A 23,777-nucleotide genomic window follows, 5' to 3' on the forward strand; every position below is an offset into this window, starting at 1 on the left:
TACGGTAGCACGGTTTGACAAGGTAGCACAGCTCGACACAACACCCGGAACCCACGTACCGGAACATGAATTGGCTCAGTTCATCAGTAAGAGTCGACTCTTTCAGATCCTTAGTCAGTTTCTACACTTATTTTTAAAAAAACAGAAGAAAAAGCATAAGAAGCAGAAATATCTGCATGTATCTATCTACAGTATCTTATATGTATATTTATAACTTTATTTAGTTCAGTTCAGATACATGATTCAGCTTTTGTTCACTTAGGGGAGCCGAATCAAAGAATCGACTCGTTCAATGCGACAAATGAGTCAACCACCCCAGAAACCATCAGTACTTGGTTTTGTTTCCCGTGTGTAGTTTCCTCAGTGCGCAATGGGATATTTTATGTATTTATAACAATGCGAGGAGGTAATGACTCCCAGGAAAGAAGGTTTAGCTTTTTTTCTGCTGTCTGCTTTTCTTCTGGCTTCGTTTGGAGGTGAGTTTTAGGGGAAATCGGTCAGGATATTGTTTGAGAAGTTACTTTCACTTTCAGCTCTGCATGTTGTGTTATTATTTTATAGCATTTTAATACATTTCGTTTATAATAGGTAACAGTTTGTATCAATACGACTAATATAACACAGAATGAAGTGATGTCATTATGTAGAGCCTAGAAGTTAGAAGTAGTGTATGTCGTAGGGGAGCTTGGTAAAGGTATTTTGATGACTTTCAATACCGTTTTAGTTTCATTACCGCAGTTCTATGTTCTTTATCACTTTGCAGGTACGTTGTAAGTGTGTGCCTGTGTGTTTGTGTGTGATTTTACTAAATATTTACTTGTTCCCTTTTTCCGTATTCCTGTTACTTTCACTTTGGTTCAGCTTGATCTGAGAAGATCATCGTTGTGAATGTTGATATATTTGACATATTTTATATATTTTTATTGTTTTCTTTATTATGTTGTTATATATATATATATATATATATATATATGTAACACACCAATAATAATTAATAACAATTTAGTTAGACTACACTAAATATTTAAATATTTACACTAGGGGTATGCAATATGGCCCTAAAATAACATCATGATATTTCATAATATTTTCAAGACAACATACTCTTGGCGATAAGAATATTTTTTTTGTTTATTTATTCATTTATTTTAATTCTTTTATTGCATAAAATATGATATGGCACACCCCTGACTGAGATATTTAAAAAATACAATAATTTTATCAGATTTGTAACAGAAAGTCAGTGATCCAGAATGTCAACGGGAAATGAGAACAGTGTGAATTTTTGTTTTGATAAAAAAAGTAAAAAAGTAGAACCCTGATGTGATAATTAGGGGTGGGTGATATGGCACCATATATTAAAAAAATATTGGCAATATTATTGAGTACGATATGATATGGCACAACCCTAATTTACAGTGGAGTTCACAATATTTAAATGTACTTTTGTTATTATATTAAATATGTGTCAAGTCCAGTGTGCATGTTAGATTGTCACAGAGCAATTAAATTATCCATATTATAATCAGTATAAGCATCTATGTATAAAAAGCAGCTGTTTTTTGAGTGGTATAAGGCATGCAGATCAGCGCGGGCATTAATGCTGCATGATTGTCAGAATGGTTACACATTCTCGTGACAAAAACACGTTTATGTTCACAGCAAGTAACAAATTTGCATGTATTTCAAAGTATTATCTTTCAAATTATGTATGTAAGTATGTAAGAAAAAAATCCATATGCATCACACTACGATTGATCAACACATGGAGCTTTTGCGGCTTTCGCCATGCATCAAATAAAACCCAGGCATTGGGTCAGGCCGTATGGTTGTACCATCAAAATTAATATCAATATTTTGTAATATGAAAAAAATATATAGACACGAATGTTGCTTGTACAATCTTTCATTAACTGTATAAGCCTCTCTATCTTTTATAGTATACAAAAAAATAATAATAATAATAATATCTATATCTATATATATCTATATCTATATCTATACCTAAAAAAGTATTATTTCATTATTTGTTTTATTACAGAGTCTGTGGCCTGTGACTTATATATATTAAATAACCCCAACAAAAAAAGTTTGGACACCCCTGGTTTAACGTCTTTAAATAAATGATAAATATATTTTTAATGACTTTTCCTATTTGAACAGGGAAAACTGGGTAAACATAAATGAACACAATGAAATGTTTACAGTGTCCTGTACACATGTTGTACACATCAGTGTTCTTTGGGGTCAGTTTGAGGAAGAGTGGAGAGACATACAGTACAAGCTGCTTGAGGTCTGGTGTGAAGTTTTCACCAATCAGTGATGGTTTGGAGAGACATGTCATCTGCTGCTGTTGATCCACTGTGTTTTATTATCAAGTCTAAAGTTTTGTTTTCCCACAAAATCTTACAGCACTTCATGCTGAACCTCTGCCACTGACAACTTTTATAGAGATGTGGATTTCATTTTCCAGCAGGACTTGGCACACTGTCAAAAGTATTATAGTCTTATATAACACTGATTTTTACGTGACAACTAGCCTACGTCTGAACTTACGCACAACTGGTGCAACCGGCCCCTGAAGAGCCTGCCGCTAAGTCAGTTAGTTGGGCATGTGCTGGTCTGATTCAGTTAGCAGGGAAGTGTGATGTTCATCACAATAAGGATTAGTGACTCATTTTATTATTATTTTTTTATTTGAAAATAATAAACACTTTAGTTTACTTTTCTGTAAATTACCATGCCTATTTAAAAAGGGTCATTATATTTTCTGTAATAACATGATCAAGATGTATCATCAGTATTAACACGCTGAGTAAAGGCAGCTCATGTCAGCAGAGCTTTGGTGGGTATTTTCTTATTAAAACTGTGTTGTACATAATGGAAAACTGTGTGAGCTTTAGCCTTAAAACTTGTGTGTCAATCTCACGTGATCCTGGAGTGTGGGGAGTGGCAGGTGTGTGTCACACCTTTAGCCTTTTGTGTTTTGTATTTTTTAGTTTCTGTCCTGCTTTTGTGTTTGTTGCTGTTTTCCTTGTTTTGTTTTTGTACTCCATGTGCTTTGCATGGTCCTGTCTCCGCTCTAGCCCCGCCCTAGCCATTAGTGTTTTCACCTTGTGGCTTGTTTGTAACCCCGCTCCCTCATTACCTGTCCTCACCCTCCTTGTGTATAAATAGCCCTTTGTATGAGTGTTTGCTTGTCGAGTCTTTTGTAACCTTGTGTTCTTAAAGTCTTTATCAAGTTCTGTTTTCTTAGTTTTTGAGTTACCCATGTTTGTTTTCTGTTTTGTTTTTATTTGTCTTGCTTGTTAAATGAATTGAAATATAATAATTCTGCACTTAAATCCACTAGAGGTGGGCGATACTGGGAATTTTGGTATTAATCCGATACCAAGTAAATGCAGGGCCAGTATTGCCGATATCAATACCGATACTTTTTAATATTTTAAGCTGCATAGATCCAAAGGATACAAAAGACCTAGGATAGAATTTTGCCAAACATTGTTCATGACAAAAATACTTTAATATCACAATCAATATTTTTGTTTAGAAACAATGGTACTGTATCAAAACAGTATTTCCCTTAAGATTAGGAAAATAAATATTTTTTGAGATTGAAAAGAAGCAGCCACAATATAAAAAATAAAATAGAAAATACAATAAAATACAATAAAATGGGGACGCAGTGCTACTCTTACAGACAGTAGACTCTGATGAATACGCATGTTCAACAGTGCGTGCGGGAGAGAAAAAAAAGCTTGAGAATCGATCTTTTTACACAAGTATTGTTCAATACCAGCGTTGGTATCGATATTATCGATATTTGGATCAATCCGCTCACCTCTAACGTCCACCCTCCTCATACGTGACAGTGGGGTGTATGAAGTTAACAACTTTTTCCAGTGTTCGGAAATTGAACTGCAAACTGTTCCTTTAAGAAAACCATTGATTTACCCTCTGTTTTACTCTGCAGATGAGCACTCTGTGTATTACCTCTACACAATGCAGTCCAAATATTCAGTTTATAACATTTACGACTGCACTGCTGTTACGCTGCTGGACGGCAGACAGATTTTCTTCTACAACAGCACAGACGAATCCAGAACTCCTAAACAGGACTGGCTGAAGCAGTTGTCGGAGTTTGACTGTGCAAGAAGCACTGACAAACTGAAGCATGACAGGCAACTATTAAACAAGCTTATGGAGATTCAGATGAAAGCCTCTGGCCACTTTCAGTCAGGTAAGAATACTGGTTTTACTTTATGCCATTATCTTAATTTAGAGGAGGGCGGGGTGTAGATTTTATATCTTGCTTGCATGATTGTTATTAACTGTAATTGTTTCAGCTCTGAATAATCAGCTATCAGTTATGGCTTTAACTCAAAGGCCACAAAAATCTCTCAGAACAATTCTCTCATTACTGATAAAATAATCAAAATAACTAACTTTTCTATATATTTCATGTTACACCCAAAAGACAATTATATATGTTTTTCAATTTCTTTTACAAATAAAATCTGAAAAGGGTGACATGCATTTGTATTCAACCCCCCATATCGATACTATGTAGGTCCACCTGAAATTTTAATCTTTTGTCTCCTACTCAGCTCCAACTCAAATGTTTTCAGTCTACAGCAGAAATAAAGGAATTGGCCTCACTGTTATTTAAAAATGTAATATTGTAGGGATGTGCTCTCTGTGTCAGTATGCTGTCTTCTTTTGGTGAGAATGAGAACTGTGTGAATGGTCAGCTGCACTGTCAGATCTGTGATAAATTCTAATCTATCTGTTCTACACTTTCAGACGGTCATGTTCTTCAGTGGATATACGGCTGTGAGGGTGAACTGCATTCTGACGGCTCTCTGACTGTATTAAACAGTATTAATGCATATGGTTATGATGGAGAAGATCTGATTCATTTTGACTCTGACTCTGGAAGGTTTTTAACCCCAGAGAAGACGAAGAACAGAGATCTGGAAGAAAAGTGGAATTCCTACCTTCAGCAGAAACAGTGCAGGGAGTGTGAAGATTTGCTGAAAATGTATTCACAATACAATACTACTGAGAGCAAACCAAGTCAGGGTATGTCAATAATTTTAACTAATATTGTTATCTCATGATAGCTTTGAACTCAGGTCTAGCAGTGTGCAATAAAATATGACAATGTGCATCATAGACACAAGAGCCAACTGACACCCCAATCCAGTACATTCACATCAGGCTTTGCCCCAAGCTATATAGTGTCATTAATACATTATATTCTCCTTTTTTCATTAATTTCTTGAGAATATTGAAGTGAAGCTTAAAATATACATATCATTGTATCAATACAAAAATGCTGAAGTAGACTTTTCACTTTTGCTAAAGAAAACCATAATTAGCTCCATATTAAATAATATCAAGCCTTTCCTCTTGCTTGAGACTCAGAGAAAACTAAACTGAAGGTGTTTTGGATACATTATGGTTATGATACTGGTTTGTCAGGAAATATGTAACAGCTGAAGATAACAGCAGAGATGGACAGCCATAAATATGATATATACAATTAGAAAGTCCATGAAAATGGAGTCTAATGACCCAGACAGAAAACAGGATAGTATGGAAAAACACGTGGTCACCAGAAGTTTTGACAGTACTATGATGATCCCCAAAGTTAAGTAATTCAAAACAAAGTATTTATATCCATCTATTTTTGTAATACATGTTTTATAAACACATTTAAATTAAAGCTAATGTCCGTAAGTTTTGGGATTTAGGGGATTTATTACACATTCTCAATGTGCAATTACACATTGAGAATGTGTAATTGCACCGAGCATGCGGAAGAATCATTTTAAACTGGGCGGGTGTGATGCGGTCTCCTTTCAGAGCGAATGAATACGATTCCAGGTTATGTTCAGGCAGAGAGAGAGAGAGAGAGCACTCAGTCAGAATCTTCACTCCTTCGTTTCTTTGGTTTTACTATGAGTGAATGAGCTACTGAGCTCTAATTTTCCCCTTCTGAAGTCTCCATTGCTCCACCAGCCACTCGCGTTCAGTAAAACTGAGCCGGATCCTCTTTTAGAGGCTGTCTGTATGACGTAAGTACCAGAATAATAAGTGGCCAGATGAAGAAGAACTCCAGCGAAAAGAGTCCCAACACCCCAGTTTTTAGAATGATTATATTACATTAGGATTAGCAGGGATGGTGCTTTCAGCACACTGGTACCATTAAACACAATATTTTATCCATATTCTTCTCCACTCAGAAATGCTTCTGCTTAGACACTACATAATACAGACAGCTGCTTTCAGTGAATTCAAAATAATTCACCTTAAACTTTACACACTGAGTGGAATAAATGTAAATTGTAAAGTGTAAACTTGGTGTTTACACTATGTTTTTTCCCATAGCTCCACCTGATGTTTACGTGTTCGCAAAGAAGTCTATGAAAGACACAAGCAAGCTGATACTGACTTGTATGACCACACACTTCTACCCCATAAATGTGAAGATGAGGATGAGGAAGTTCAGCACTTTCTTTCCTGAACATCGGATAACATCTTCTGGAGTTAAACCCAATGATGATGGAACCTACCAGCTGAGGAAGAGCGTGGAGATCCCAGAAGATGATTCAGCAGATTATACGTGTTTTGTGACACACCGCACCCTCCAAACACCAATGACTGAAAAATGGGGTAATTATAACTATGATATACCTCAAGTGTGGATGCTGCTACACACAGAAGTCAGTGTGGATAGCAAGAAGAGATCCTTTATGTGTTATATGTTTTATGTACACGTACGACTCACTAAATCAGATAACTCATTAGCTACAACCTAGTGTACATGTCCTAATTTAATATGCATCTAACCCTCTGTACTGTTTACGGCCTTTTTATAACCATTAATGATCATCCGTTGTAGATCAGTATATATAAGTCAGTTTTACTGATCCTTTTTTTTTGTTTGTGTTTTTTTAGATGGAAGATGCAGTAACTGCGCAAAGAACAGCTCTCTGCATTTATATGGAGTTATTGGAGTTTTGATCTTTGTGGCTGTGGTGGTGGTTTGGTGCTCAAACCCCTGTTTTAAATTACTCAGTGAGTAGAGTTGCTTTATTACAGGTCTTTTTTGCTCTCTTAGTTAGTATTTTCTTAAGTATCAGAATTTTAGTTTATTTTCAAGAAAGGGTACTGTGATAAAGCACGTTCATATCCAGCAAGGACAGAACGAAACTTTATGGGTAGTGTAGGGCGAGCGCTCAGAAGCAGGGCCAGTAACCATGGCAACAAGGAGGTACAGTTTATCCGACACCGTTTATTTACACACCAGCACTAATATTTACAAATTTACAGGCGTACGTACTTGACGAGAAAGAAAACGAAAAAGTAAACAAACACAAAATAATCTCTTCACGCAGAGAATAAGGTCTATCTCCTATACAGTCGTATAGAGCTTCTTTTCATGGCCGATATCCCAAACTATCTGCCCCCCTTACTCATAGATCCAGTACACCTTTTATACCATTAACCCCTCCCATGAACATACCATTTCTCACACGGGTAGAACCGGGTAATGATACACCAAGTACATGGTACTATGATATAATAAGAATAACAATAATAATAATAATAATAATAATAATAATAATAATAATAATAATAGTAGCAAACTCTAATCAGTTTGTAAGTGCTGAAATCTGTACGAATTTCAATGTACATATAAAATACACATTCACATTTCTTCCCTTTCTTTTACAGGTACACACTCCCCCTCTCTTCTGCAAGGATGGACTCACGCAGGTAAGTAAAAGGTTTTGAGTTACGTGTAGTACCCTTTTGTCTCAACAGGCTGAGCATGAGTGTACACAGGTAAGTAATATAGTCTTTATGGTGATGAAGAGGGGTATAGCCTACTTCATCACAGGTACATTTCACAGTGAATGATTCTGCACAAAGAAAATTAAACAAAAAAAACAGTAAGAAGGCTGAGGCTAGAGCAGTGGCACCAACAAATGATAAAATACTCAGTAGTCAGTTCAAACGACCTGTAAACAGAATCTGATCAATAATAAAATGTATCTTTTTAAAGCACCATTATGTAGCTCTACTGACAAATGTAATAGCAAGAACGTCGTCTCAGATTTTCACTCCTGCACTAGAGAACTCTGGTGGAGCTGCATGAGCTCTCAGCCCATAGTGCATAAAACTGTGTCACCTATATTTTTGTAACAATCTTGTAATATTACTCTACCACTTCAGTCCACGTGCTCCTCCCACTTCAGATACTGCTTCTGAATCTCTCAGCTTGTCCAGAAATGCATGTGTAAATTGAGCACATGTATTAGCAGCTTCCTCCACTCACAGTGCAAACAGCAATCTAATTGGCTCTTTTTGTTGAAGGGTGGCATTTATCCTTGAATGGATTCTGGGCTTGAGCATTATAAGACCTTCCAGTTATATTTCAACCAGTGGATGGTCTCATCATTAATAACATGAAACTTTAATTTACTTGAATTAAACTTTGCAAGATGTAATTGGTGGAGGTGTCCAAGATTCTTGAACAAATTACATTTACCAGATGCTTTTGCCCTCTTCTCCCTGATCAGAGAAATATCCTTAGCTAGTAGACTTGCCTCGAACCTTGAAGTTCTTTCACAGGCAACATGTATCAGAAAATAAAGGGTCCTTGATGTTTGTAGCTTTACTATGAACCTAATATCATACAAATCACACTTTTATACTAAAATCAGCAGCCAATCAGATCGCATCACATTGAAGCAATTACATTCCTAAATTCTTATGTTACCCAAATGCAAAAGCTATAAATATTCATACGCTAGAAATATAGCTCAGAGTTTTAGATACACGCACAGGAAAACTGTAGAATATAGAAGCTGTACCCTATACTACTCTATCTTGCCTATACTACCCTATACTGCCTACAGTCCCCTAAAGCACTCTACAATGACTACACTACCCTATACTGCCTACAGTCCCCTAAAGCACTCTACAATGACTACACTACCCTATACTGCCTACAGTCCCCTAAAGTACTCTACAATGACTACACTACCCTATACTGCCTACAGTACCCTAAAGTACTCTACAATGACTATACTACCCTATACTGCCTACAGTCCCCTAAAGTACTCTACAATGACTATATTACCCTATACTGCCTACAGTCCCCTAAAGTACTCTACAATAACTACACTACCCTATACTGCCTACAGTCCCATAAAGTACTCTACAATAACTATACTACCCTATACTGCCTAGAGTCCCCTAAAGTACTCTACAATAACTACACTACCCTATACTGCCTACAGTACCCTAAAGTACTCTACAATGACTATACTACCCTATACTGCCTACAGTCCCATAAAGTACTCTACAATAACTACACTACCCTATACTGCCTACAGTCCCATAAAGTACTCTACAATAACTACACTACCCTATACTGCCTACAGTCCCCTAAAGTACTCTACAATAACTACACTACCCTATACTGCCTACAGTACCCTAAAGTACTCTACAATGACTATACTACCCTATACTGCCTACAGTCCCCTAAAGTACTCTACAATGACTATACTACCCTATACTGCCTACAGCCCCCTAAAGTACTCTACAATAACTACACTACCCTATACTGCCTACAGTCCCCTAAAGTACTCTACAATGACTATATTACCCTATACTGCCTACAGTCCCCTAAAGTACTCTACAATGACTACACTACCCTATACTGCCTACAGTCCCCTAAAGTACTCTACAATGACTATACTACCCTATACTGCCTACAGTCCCCTAAAGTACTCTACAATAACTACACTACCCTGTACTGCCTACAGTCCCATAAAGTACTCTACAATAACTACACTACCCTATACTGCCTACAGTCCCCTAAAGTACTCTACAATGACTATATTACCCTATACTGCCTACAGTCCCCTAAAGTACTCTACAATGACTACACTACCCTATACTGCCTACAGTCCCCTAAAGTACTCTACAATGACTATACTACCCTATACTGCCTACAGTCCCCTAAAGTACTCTACAATAACTACACTACCCTGTACTGCCTACAGTCCCATAAAGTACTCTACAATAACTACACTACCCTATACTGCCTACAGTCCCCTAAAGTACTCTACAATAACTATACTACCCTATACTGCCTACAGTCCCCTAAAGTACTCTGCAATAACTATACTACCCTATACTGCCTACAGTCCCCTAAAGTACTCTACAATAACTACACTACCCTATACTGCCTACAGTCCCCTAAAGTACTCTACAATAACTACACTACCCTATACTGCCTACAGTCCCCTAAAGTACTCTACAATAACTATACTACCCTATACTGCCTACAGTCCCCTAAAGTACTCTACAATAACTACACTACCCTATACTGCCTACAGTCCCCTAAAGTACTCTACAATAACTATACTACCCTATACTGCCTACAGTCCCCTAAAGTACTCTACAATAACTATACTACCCTATACTGCCTACAGTCCCCTAAAGTACTCTACAATAACTATACTACCCTATACTGCCTACAGTCCCCTAAAGTACTCTACAATAACTATACTACCCTATACTGCCTACAGTCCCCTAAAGTACTCTACAATAACTATACTACCCTATACTGCCTACAGTCCCCTAAAGTACTCTGCAATAACTATACTACCCTATACTGCCTACAGTCCCCTAAAGTACTCTACAATGACTACACTACCCTATACTGCCTACAGTCCCCTACAGTACTCCACAATAACTACACTACCCTATACTGCCTAAAGTCCCCTAAAGTACTCTACAATGACTATACTACCCTATACTGCCTACAGTCCCCTAAAGTACTCTACAATAACTACACTACCCTATACTGCCTACAGTCCCCTAAAGTACTCTACAATAACTATACTACCCTATACTGCCTACAGTCCCCTAAAGTACTCTACAATGACCACACTACCCTATACTGCCTACAGTCCCCTAAAGTACTCTACAATGACTATACTACCCTATACTGCCTACAGTCCCCTAAAGTACTCTACAATAACTACACTACCCTATACTGCCTACAGTCCCCTAAAGTACTCTACAATGACTATACTACCCTATACTGCCTACAGTCCCCTAAAGTACTCTACAATAACTATACTACCCTATACTGCCTACAGTCCCCTAAAGTACTCTACAATGACCACACTACCCTATACTGCCTACAGTCCCCTAAAGTAGTCTACAATGACTATACTACCCTATACTGCCTACAGTCCCCTAAAGTACTCTACAATAACTACACTACCCTATACTGCCTACAGTCCCATAAAGTACTCTACAATAACTATACTACCCTATACTGCCTAGAGTCCCCTAAAGTACTCTACAATAACTACACTACCCTATACTGCCTACAGTACCCTAAAGTACTCTACAATGACTATACTACCCTATACTGCCTACAGTCCCATAAAGTACTCTACAATAACTACACTACCCTATACTGCCTACAGTCCCATAAAGTACTCTACAATAACTACACTACCCTATACTGCCTACAGTCCCCTAAAGTACTCTACAATAACTACACTACCCTATACTGCCTACAGTCCCCTAAAGTACTCTACAATGACTATACTACCCTATACTGCCTACAGTCCCCTAAAGTACTCTACAATGACTATACTACCCTATACTGCCTACAGCCCCCTAAAGTACTCTACAATAACTACACTACCCTATACTGCCTACAGTCCCCTAAAGTACTCTACAATGACTATATTACCCTATACTGCCTACAGTCCCCTAAAGTACTCTACAATGACTACACTACCCTATACTGCCTACAGTCCCCTAAAGTACTCTACAATGACTATACTACCCTATACTGCCTACAGTCCCCTAAAGTACTCTACAATAACTACACTACCCTATACTGCCTACAGTCCCATAAAGTACTCTACAATAACTATACTACCCTATACTGCCTAGAGTCCCATAAAGTACTCTACAATAACTACACTACCCTATACTGCCTACAGTCCCCTAAAGTACTCTACAATAACTATACTACCCTATACTGCCTACAGTCCCCTAAAGTACTCTGCAATAACTATACTACCCTATACTGCCTACAGTCCCCTAAAGTACTCTACAATAACTACACTACCCTATACTGCCTACAGTCCCCTAAAGTACTCTACAATAACTACACTACCCTATACTGCCTACAGTCCCCTAAAGTACTCTACAATAACTATACTACCCTATACTGCCTACAGTCCCCTAAAGTACTCTACAATAACTACACTACCCTATACTGCCTACAGTCCCCTAAAGTACTCTACAATAACTATACTACCCTATACTGCCTACAGTCCCCTAAAGTACTCTACAATAACTATACTACCCTATACTGCCTACAGTCCCATAAAGTACTCTACAATAACTATACTACCCTATACTGCCTAGAGTCCCATAAAGTACTCTACAATAACTACACTACCCTATACTGCCTACAGTCCCCTAAAGTACTCTACAATAACTATACTACCCTATACTGCCTACAGTCCCCTAAAGTACTCTGCAATAACTATACTACCCTATACTGCCTACAGTCCCCTAAAGTACTCTACAATAACTACACTACCCTATACTGCCTACAGTCCCCTAAAGTACTCTACAATAACTACACTACCCTATACTGCCTACAGTCCCCTAAAGTACTCTACAATAACTACACTACCCTATACTGCCTACAGTACCCTAAAGTACTCTACAATAACTACACTACCGTATACTGCCTACAGTCCCCTAAAGTACTCTACAATAACTACACTACCCTATACTGCCTACAGTACCCTAAAGTACTCTACAATAACTACACTACCCTATACTGCCTACAGTCCCCTAAAGTACTCTACAATAACTACACTACCCTATACTGCCTACAGTCCCCTAAAGTACTCTACAATAACTACATTACCCTATACTGCCTACAGTCCCCTAAAGTACTCTACAATGACTACACTACCCTATACTGCCTACAGTCCCCTAAAGTACTCTACAATGACTATACTACCCTATACTGCCTACAGTCCCCTAAAGTACTCTACAATAACTACACTACCCTATACTGCCTACAGTCCCCTAAAGTACTCTACAATGACTACACTACCCTATACTGCCCACAGTCCCCTAAAGTACTCTACAATAACTACACTACCCTATACTGCCTACAGTCCCATTAAGTACTCTACAATAACTGCACTACCCTATACTGCCTACAGTCCCCTAAAGTACTCCACAATAACTACACTACCCTATACTGCCTACAGTCCCCTAAAGTACTCTACAATAACTACACTACCCTATACTGCGTACAGTCCCCTAAAGTACTCTACAATGACTATACTTTTAACTTTTTTTTTAGCAAGAAAACATTCACACTGTTCTCATTTCCCATTACAAATCTACTAGAGACAGATTATATCTGTCCAGTATCATTTATTTTACTTTAATCCTGGATATATGGAGATATATGGAGAGCATTATTATTAGCATCATGACTTTCTTGATCATTGACTTCTTTTACAAATCAGATCAAATCTCAGTTAGGGGTGTGCAATATCATATCATATGCAATAATACAATTTAATTTACATTTGTTACAGTAGTGTATTCTTGAAATAATTTTTGTGCTTAAGTGTTTTGTCATATTGCTAAGAATAGTTATCGTGAAAATACCGTAAAATATTGTGATATTATTTTAGACGTTTTATTTTAGATGTTTATAGTAAAAGTTAGAGACCTCTCCCCTGTATATCATTTTGTGTCTGATTTCAATTTAAACGATTATATTTTTTCTGATAAGACCCTCACCCCCCCCCTCAAGGGAACCCTCCTGAAATCCAGTTACATCCAATTATGAGCGACATGAATTAAACTAAATATTTTAGAAATTGAATTGACTAAAACTAGACTAAAATAATTTCTCGACATTAAACTTTGTATAAAACTCAAAATCCCCTGTCAAAAATAACTGATACTCCCCTATAATACAACCCTACCTAGAACCGTATACTCCCTATACTAAAGGAGTGTTCCGAAACGGAGGAAAAATATTTTTATTTTGTTATATTTTTATTGTATTTATATTCTGTTACATTTGTGTATCTGTATGTAAGATACTGAAACACTCCAACTTTCTCTCAAGGATTAATAAATGATTATCTTTTACCTGTCATATGATTTTTTCCAGACCAGCGCAGCGACAATAATGCAGGAGAGACTCCACAGTCATTGCAACCCCTCCTTGAAAATGGTGAGTTAACAACTTAACCTTAACTACTTCTAAAGCTTGTGAATTGATTTCACTTGGTGTAAAGACTAGTTTTACTAAATTCAGTTTTGCCACAGATCTGTGAAGAGTTTTTTGCAAAACAAATGTAACAATTTAGATTTCACTGATTGTGTAGTTCCAACAGGTTAGCTCAAGGGAGCTTTGTATCAACCCATATTCATAAAGAATGTAACATGGAACATTATGGAAGTAAAACAGTGTCACCAGACTTTGAAATTTAAAAGCACTTGAATTTTTAGCACTGAATTATTTTACATTGAATTATTGCATGTGATTTTTTTGCCTCTGAATTAAACACTTTAATTTTTCAGTATATCATTTTCACTTATTTTATTTTAATGTAAAAAAAATTCAAAAGTAAAAATTCAAGTTTAAAAAATTCAATTAAAATAAATTCAGGTTGCTCAAATTCGACCTGTCAAATTCGACTGCTAAACTACAACACTCAAAATTCGCTGTAAACATCCGGGACACACAGGATGAGCAATCGATTCAGTCTTCAATCGAGCCAACAACCAGACAATCACATCACGCTCAGAAGATCACGTGACAGGTAGCGCCTTACGGCTCAGAGCCGCTCAACGCGAGTCACAGCCCCCTCCGCTGCTCCTTTCGAGTAGGTGAGTGTAAAACAGCTGAAAACAGGGCATTTATGTCAAGGCCAGACAGGAATGAGACTGGTGCAGATACAATAAAGTAACTTTATTTAAAGTTATAGAGCAGACAGAGGTAGTCAACGGAAACAAGGTCAGTACCAAAAATACACAGTGTAGAGAAACCATACCATAACCAGAGGACAGTCCAGAGTTCATACACGGGTAGGCAGTATAACAGGGTAGGCAAAAATCCAAAGTACAGAAAACAGTCCAGGTCATACACGGGTATCCAACACAAGGGAGCAGGCAAAAATCAAAGTCGGTAGAAAACAAAAACAAGATCATAAACGGAGAATATCAAGGGCAAGAGAAACGCTTTGTATTGTAGGATTTACCAAACAGATACTTGGCGAGGTGTGAGCGTGAGCATGGTCCTTAAATACTGTGGGTAATCAGTACTCAGGGCTTCCTGGTGGCGTCATGTGACGTGACACGTGATCGGGAGTGTGTGTTGTGTCATGGAGTGGTGCGTTCTGGGTATTGTAGTTGTTACTGTGAGAATCGCAGATAGAGCTGGATGTGGGAGACACAGACGTGCTTTCAGCACCAGACATGACAGTACCCTCCCCCTGAGGGCCCGGAGCGGAGGCAGAACGGGGCCGACCCCGGCGACGACCACCCGGCGGACAGGGAGTACCGGCAGGAGGTGCAGGTGTCGGAGCGGAGGTGCCAGACAGACGGGGCTCTCCAGAGCGAGAAACCCGACGAGTTGGAGCAGAGGAGGTCGGAGGACGCTTGGGACGTCCACGGGGCCTAGGAGCAGGCTTACCAGGAAAACGAGCATGAAACTCCACGAGCAAGGCAGGGTCCAGCACGTCTTTGGCAGCCACCCAACAACGCTCCTCCGGACCATACCCCTCCCAATCGATAAGGTATTGGAGTACACCCCCACGTCTGCGTGAATCCAGCACCTCCCGGACAGCATACGTGGACGACCCCTCCCCCTCCACAGCCGCGGGTGGAACATCAGCCGGTGCAGCGTCAGCGAGCGGACCCGGGACCATAGGCTTGAGGAGAGATACATGAAAAGAGTTATTAATACAATACTGAGGGGGTAACTCCACCTTGTACGTAACATCATTAATTCATGACAAAATCTTAATAGGACCAATAAACTTAGGCAGGAGTTTTCTACAACTACCCTCAAACCTAAAGTCCCAGGTAGAAAGCCACACCCGATCTCCTGGTTGGTAGTCTGGGCTGTCACCACGGTGCCTGTCAGCACGCTCCTTGTACACACGCAGTACTTCAGAGATCTTACGATGCGTGTCCTCCCACACCTGCTCACTGCGCTTCATCCATTCGTCCACAGCCGGCACATCAGTGGACACCGCTGTCCAAGGAGCTAGAGGAGGCTGAAAACCCAGAACACACTGAAAGGGGGTGAGGCCAGAGGTAGTGTTAACTAGGGAGTTTTGTGCTATTTCAGCCCAAATGAGGTATTGCGACCAATCAGTGGGATGTTTGAAGCAGTATGCGCGGAGGAATTTCCCGAGTTCCTGATTAACCCTCTCACACTGACCATTACATGTAGGGTGAAACCCAGAAGTGAGACTAACATGTACACCGAGATGTTCAAAAAATGCCTTCCACACACGAGAGGTAAATTGAGGACCACGGTCAGACAAAATATCTTCGGGGATACCAAAGTGTCTAAATACATGCATATAAATAGCCTGAGCAGTTTGGAAAGCAGTAGGCAGAGCTGGGAAAGGAATAAATTTAACCCCTCTAGAAAAACGATCAACAACAGTGAGAACTGTAGTATAACCCTCAGATACAGGCAGATCAGTAACAAAATCAACAGCAATATGCGACCAAGGTCTCTCAGGTACAGGGAGAGGTAGTAGCTTACCGGCTGGAAGGGTTTTAGGCGTTTTACATTGCGCACAGACAGAGCAGGAGGTAACGAACGAGTGAACATCAGCACGCATAGAAGCCCACCAGTAATGGGCAGAGAGTAACTGTAACGTGCGTGTGACACCAGGATGACCGGAGGTTAAAGCGGAATGAGCCCAGGTGATGAGCTTGTCTCGAAACTGGACAGGTACGAACGTTTTACCCTGAGGACAGTCCTCAGAATTGGGTTGATTAACGTTACTTTGGCGAATCTGATCATCTAACTCCCATTGAATGGCTGCGATCTGTACAGAGGGAGGAAGGATGCGTTCAGCCTCCTGGGGCTGGGATGTGCTGTCCACAGTGCTGTAAACCCTGGACAGCGCATCAGCTTTAGTATTACAGTTTCCCGGACGGAACGAGATCGAGAAGTTAAATCGAGAGAAAAAAGAGACCAACGTGCTTGTCTAGGATTAAGTCGTTTAGCCGTGCGGAGGTATTCCAAATTCTTGTGATCAGTATACACAGTAAACGGATGAACGGACCCCTCCAGCCAGTGACGCCATTCTTCTAGAGCTAATTTCACAGCAAGAAGTTCCCTATCCCCTATCCCATAGTTACGCTCCGCAGGGGAAAGCTTGCGTGAGAAGAAGGCTACAGGAAACAATTTGGGTGGCGACCCACTACGCTGAGAGAGAACCGCGCCAACACCCGATTCGGAAGCGTCCACTTCCACTACGAAGGGAAACTCGGGATTAGGGTGCCTAAGTACCGGGGCTGAAGTGAACGCAGCTTTCAGCTCACAGAAAGCGCGATCCTCTTCGGTTGACCACTTCAGGATTTTATCAGCCCCCTTAGTGAGGGCAGTAAGGGGCGCAGCAATGGAGCTAAAGTTACGGATGAACCGCCTATAAAAATTAGCTAAGCCAAGGAATCGCTGGAGTTCTTTAATGGTCTGGGGCACAGGCCAATTAGTAACGGCAGTTACTTTCTCATCGTCCATAAGGACACCGGAGGAACTGATAACTGGAACTCACATTTCTCGGCTTTGGCAAACAGGCTATGTTCTCTCAGGCGTTGGAGAACTTGGCGGACATGCTGTACGTGTGTGGGGAGATCTGGGGAATAGACTAGGATGTCGTCTATAAAAAGGACAACAGAGTGATTAATTAGATCTCGAAATATGTCATTCATAAACGACTGGAATATGGCTGGGGCTTTAGCGAGACCGTAGCTCATGACCAGGTATTCATAGTGGCCGTTGGTGGTGGAAAACGCTGTTTTCCATTCGTCACCTTCCCTGATGCGAATGAGGTTATAAGCACTACGGAGATCGAGTTTGGTGAAGTACACGGCATTACGTAACTGTTCTAGAGCTGCTGGGATTAACGGGAGCGGGTAAGCGAACTTTTTGGTAATGTCGTTTAAGCCTCTGTAATCTATGCAGGGTCTCAAACCCCCATCCTTCTTCTTCACGAAGAAGAAACCGGAACCAACAGGGGATTTGGATGGGCGAATGAAACCCTGCGCAAGAGCTTCACTAACATACTCTTCCATAGCCTTCTCCTCATCACGAGAGAGTGGGTACACACCAGCTTTGGGCAGAACAGAACCTTCTATTAAATCAATAGAGCAATCATAGGGGCGATGCGGAGGTAACTGGGTAGCTTTAGATTTACTAAAAACATCAGAAAAATCATAGTACTCGGAGGGAATAGCAGGGGAATCTACAGAATTAGGGCTTTCAACAGAGGTAGATTGCAGAGAGAGTGAATTTAAAGATAAACAGTTCTCACAACAGAAAGGAGACCAGGCAGTGATGTCTCCCAGACTCCATGAAATGACGGGGTCGTGTGTCTTTAGCCATGGTGCTCCCAAAACCAGTGGATGTTCCGTGCGTGGGAGCACATAGAGAGAGAGCTGTTCCATATGTAGAGCGCTGGCCTGAAGGGTGAGAGGAAGAGTCTGCTGGGTCACAGGTTTGGAGCGTACAGTCTCTCCATCGATGGCATGGATGAAGATAGACTTGGGGAGATCTTTCGTGGGTACAGCGTGCTCCTTCACCAGATCCAGGCTGATAAAGTTCCCCTCCGACCCAGAATCTACAAGCGCTGAGACACAAAACACATCTGTTGGAGTGGTAATAATAACAGGCAACACGAAACACTTTTCTTTAAGTTCAGAAACAGGGGTACATACCATGTCCCAGAGCAGACGCTTGAGCAGAATTGGGCCGGAGTTCACAGTTAGCCCTCAGATGACCTGGACCACCACAATAGAGGCACAGGTGAAGGCGAATGCGACGCTGCCTTTCAGTGACGGATAGTCTGGATCGTGTGATGTCCATGGGCTCAGCGATAGGTGTAGGCACAGATTCCGGAACTGGATTCCCGGACTGGAGTAGTGCAGAGCGAACCACAGGAGTGTGGCTAACAGCTTTGAGTTTTCGGGAAAGGAGCTGATCCAGAAGGATAGACAGTACTCTACAATAACTACACTACCCTATACTGCCTACAGTCCCCTAAAGTACTCTACAATGAATATACTACCCTATACTGCCTACAGTCCCCTAAAGTACTCTACAATAACTACACTACCCTATACTGCCTACAGTCCCCTAAAGTACTCTACAATAACTACACTACCCTATACTGCCTACAGTCCCCTAAAGTACTCTACAATAACTACACTACCCTATACTGCCTACAGTCCCCTAAAGTACTCCACAATAACTACACTACCCTATACTGCCTACAGTCCCCTAAAGTACTCTACAATAACTATACTACCCTATACTGCCTACAGTCCCCTAAAGTACTCTACAATAACTACACTACCCTATACTGTCTACAGTCCCCTAAAGTACTCTACAATAACTACACTACCCTATACTGCCTACAGTCCCATAAAGTACTCTACAATGAATATACTACCCTATACTGCCTACAGTCCCCTAAAGTACTCTACAATAACTACACTACCCTATACTGCCTACAGTCCCCTAAAGTACTCTACAATGACTACACTACCCTATACTGCCTACAGTCACCTAAAGTACTCTACAATAACTACACTACCCTATACTGCCTACAGTCCCCTAAAGTACTCTACAATGACTATACTACCCTATACTGCCTACAGTCCCCTAAAGTACTCTACAATAAATATACTACCCTATACTGCCTAAAGTCCCCTAAAGTACTCTACAATGACTATACTACCCTATACAGCCTACAGTCCCCTAAAGTACTCTACAATAACTACACTACCCTATACTGCCTACAGTCCCCTAAAGTACTCTACAATAACTATACTACCCTATACTGCCTACAGTCCCCTAAAGTACTCTACAATAACTATACTACCCTATACTGCCTACAGTCCCCTAAAGTACTCTACAATGACCACACTACCCTATACTGCCTACAGTCCCCTAAAGTACTCTACAATGACTATACTACCCTATACTGCCTACAGTCCCCTAAAGTACTCTACAATAACTATACTACCCTATACTGCCTACAGTCCCCTAAAGTACTCTACAATAACTATACTACCCTATACTGCCCACAGTCCCCTAAAGTACTCTACAATGACTACACTACCCTATACTGCCTACAGTCCCCTAAAGTACTCTACAATAACTACACTACCCTATACTGCCCACAGTCCCCTAAAGTACTCTAGAATAACTACACTACCCTATACTGCCTACAGTCCCCTAAAGTACTCTACAATAACTACACTACCCTATACTGCCTACAGTCCCCTAAATTACTCTACAATAACTACACTACCCTATACTGCCTACAGTCCCCTAAAGTACTCTACAATGACTACACTACCCTATACTGCCTACAGTCCCCTAAAGTACTCTACAATGACTACACTACCCTATACTGCCTACAGTCCCCTAAAGTACTCTACAATGACTATACTACCCTATACTGCCTACAGTCCCCTAAAGTACTCTACAATAACTACACTACCCTATATTGCCTACAGTCCCCTAAAGTACTCTACAATAACTACACTACCCTATACTGCCTACAGTCCCCTAAAGTACTCCACAATAACTACACTACCCTATACTGCCTACAGTCCCCTAAAGTACTCTACAATAACTACACTACCCTATACTGCCTACAGTCCCCTAAAGTACTCTACAATAACTACACTACCCTATACTGCCTACAGTCCCATAAAGTACTCTACAATGAATATACTACCCTATACTGCCTACAGTCCCCTAAAGTACTCTACAATAACTACACTACCCTATACTACCTACAGTTCCCTAAAGTACTCTACAATAACTACACTACCCTATACTGCCTACAGTCCCCTAAAGTACTCTACAATAACTACATTACCCTATACTGCCTACAGTCCCCTAAAGTACTCTACAATGACTACACTACCCTATACTGCCTACAGTCCCCTAAAGTACTCTACAATAACTACACTACCCTATACTGCCTACAGTCCCCTAAAGTACTCTACAATGACTACACTACCCTATACTGCCTACAGTCCCCTAAAGTACTCTACAATGACTACACTACCCTATACTGCCTACAGTCCCCTAAAGTAATCTACAATGACTACACTACCCTATACTGCCTACAGTCCCCTAAAGTACTCTACAATAACTACACTACCCTATACTGCCTACAGTCCCCTAAAGTACTCTACAATAACTACACTACCCTATACTGCCTACAGTCCCATAAAGTACTCCACAATAACTACACTACCCTATACTGCCTACAGTCCCCTAAAGTACTCTACAATAACTATACTACCCTATACTGCCTACAGTCCCCTAAAGTACTCTACAATAACTACACTACCCTATACTGCCTACAGTCCCCTAAAGTACTCTACAATAACTACACTACCCTATACTGCCTACAGTCCCATAAAGTACTCTACAATGAATATACTACCCTATACTGCCTACAGTCCCCTAAAGTACTCTACAATAACTACACTACCCTATACTGCCTACAGTCCCCTAAAGTACTCTACAATGACTACACTACCCTATACTGCCTACAGTCCCCTAAAGTACTCTACAATAACTACACTACCCTATACTGCCTACAGTCCCCTAAAGTACTCTACAATAACTACACTACCCTATACTGCCTACAGTCCCCTAAAGTACTCTACAATAACTACACTACCCTATACTGCCTACAGTCCCCTAAAGTACTCTACAATAACTACACTACCCTATACTGCCTACAGTCCCCTAAAGTACTCTACAATAACTACACTACCCTATACTGCCTACAGTCCCCTGAAGTACTCCACAATAACTACACTACCCTATACTGCCTACAGTCCCCTAAAGTACTCTACAATAACTATACTACCCTATACTGCCTACAGTCCCCTAAAGTACTCTACAATAACTACACTACCCTATACTGCCTACAGTCCCCTAAAGTACTCTACAATAACTACACTACCCTATACTGCCTACAGTCCCCTAAAGTACTCCACAATAACTACACTACCCTATACTGCCTACAGTCCCCTAAAGTACTCTACAATAACTATACTACCCTATACTGCCTACAGTCCCCTAAAGTACTCTACAATAACTACACTACCCTATACTGCCTACAGTCCCCTAAAGTACTCTACAATAACTACACTACCCTATACTGCCTACAGTCCCATAAAGTACTCTACAATGAATATACTACCCTATACTGCCTACAGTCCCCTAAAGTACTCTACAATAACTACACTACCCTATACTGCCTACAGTCCCCTAAAGTACTCTACAATGACTACACTACCCTATACTGCCTACAGTCCCCTAAAGTACTCTACAATAACTACACTACCCTATACTGCCTACAGTCCCCTAAAGTACTCTACAATAACTACACTACCCTATACTGCCTACAGTCCCCTAAAGTACTCTACAATAACTACACTACCCTATACTGCCTACAGTCCCCTAAAGTACTCTACAATAACTACACTACCCTATACTGCCTACAGTCCCCTAAAGTACTCTACAATAACTACACTACCCTATACTGCCTACAGTCCCCTAAAGTACTCTACAATGACTATACTACCCTATACTGCCTACAGTCCCCTAAAGTACTCTACAATAACTACACTACCCTATACTGCCTACAGTCCCCTAAAGTACTCTACAATAACTACACTACCCTATACTGCCTACAGTCCCCTAAAGTACTCTACAATAACTACACTACCCTATACTGCCTACAGTCCCCTAAAGTACTCTACAATGACTACACTACCCTATACTGCCTACAGTCCCCTAAAGTACTCTACAATGACTACACTACCCTATACTGCCTACAGTCCCCTAAAGTACTCTACAATGACTACACTACCCTATACTGCCTACAGTTCCCTAAAGTACTCTACAATAACTACACTACCCTATACTGCCTACAGTCCCCTAAAGTACTCTACAATGACTATACTACCCTATACTGCCTACAGTCTCCTAAAGTACTCTACAATGACTACACTACCCTATACTGCCTACAGTCCCCTAAAGTACTCTACAATGACAATACTACCCTATACTGCCTACAGTCCCGTAAAGTACTGTACAATAACTATACTACCCTATACTGCCTACAGTCCACTAAAGTACTCTACAATAACTATACTACCCTATACTGCCTACAGTCCCCTAAAGTACTCTACAATGACTACACTACCCTATACTGCCCACAGTCCCCTAAAGTACTCTACAATGACTACACTACCCTATACTGCCTACAGTCCCCTAAAGTACTCTACAATAACTACACTACCCTATACTGCCTACAGTCCCCTAAAGTACTCTACAATAACTACACTACCCTATACTGCCTACAGTCCCCTAAAGTACTCTACAATAACTA

The 23,777-nt window shown here is 40.3% G+C and overlaps 1 protein-coding gene across 1 annotated transcript in view; it reads left to right on the forward strand.

Moving 5' to 3' along the window:
- Nucleotides 1–404: 404 nt before the first annotated feature.
- LOC125788842 (H-2 class I histocompatibility antigen, TLA(B) alpha chain-like) overlaps nucleotides 405–23,777 on the forward strand; it is a 113,312-nt gene continuing 89,939 nt past the window's right edge. The window contains exons 1-7 of the mRNA XM_049472719.1: nucleotides 405–476; nucleotides 3,974–4,240; nucleotides 4,804–5,082; nucleotides 6,394–6,678; nucleotides 6,964–7,083; nucleotides 7,744–7,785; nucleotides 14,270–14,332. Coding sequence (XP_049328676.1) covers nucleotides 410–476; nucleotides 3,974–4,240; nucleotides 4,804–5,082; nucleotides 6,394–6,678; nucleotides 6,964–7,083; nucleotides 7,744–7,785; nucleotides 14,270–14,332 — 1,123 coding nt within the window. The 5' untranslated portion in view covers nucleotides 405–409. The remainder of the gene's footprint in view (nucleotides 477–3,973; nucleotides 4,241–4,803; nucleotides 5,083–6,393; nucleotides 6,679–6,963; nucleotides 7,084–7,743; nucleotides 7,786–14,269; nucleotides 14,333–23,777) is intronic.

This window comes from Astyanax mexicanus, unplaced genomic scaffold (assembly GCF_023375975.1).
Source record: "Astyanax mexicanus isolate ESR-SI-001 unplaced genomic scaffold, AstMex3_surface scaffold_31, whole genome shotgun sequence".
Classification (NCBI taxonomy): domain Eukaryota; kingdom Metazoa; phylum Chordata; class Actinopteri; order Characiformes; family Acestrorhamphidae; genus Astyanax; species Astyanax mexicanus.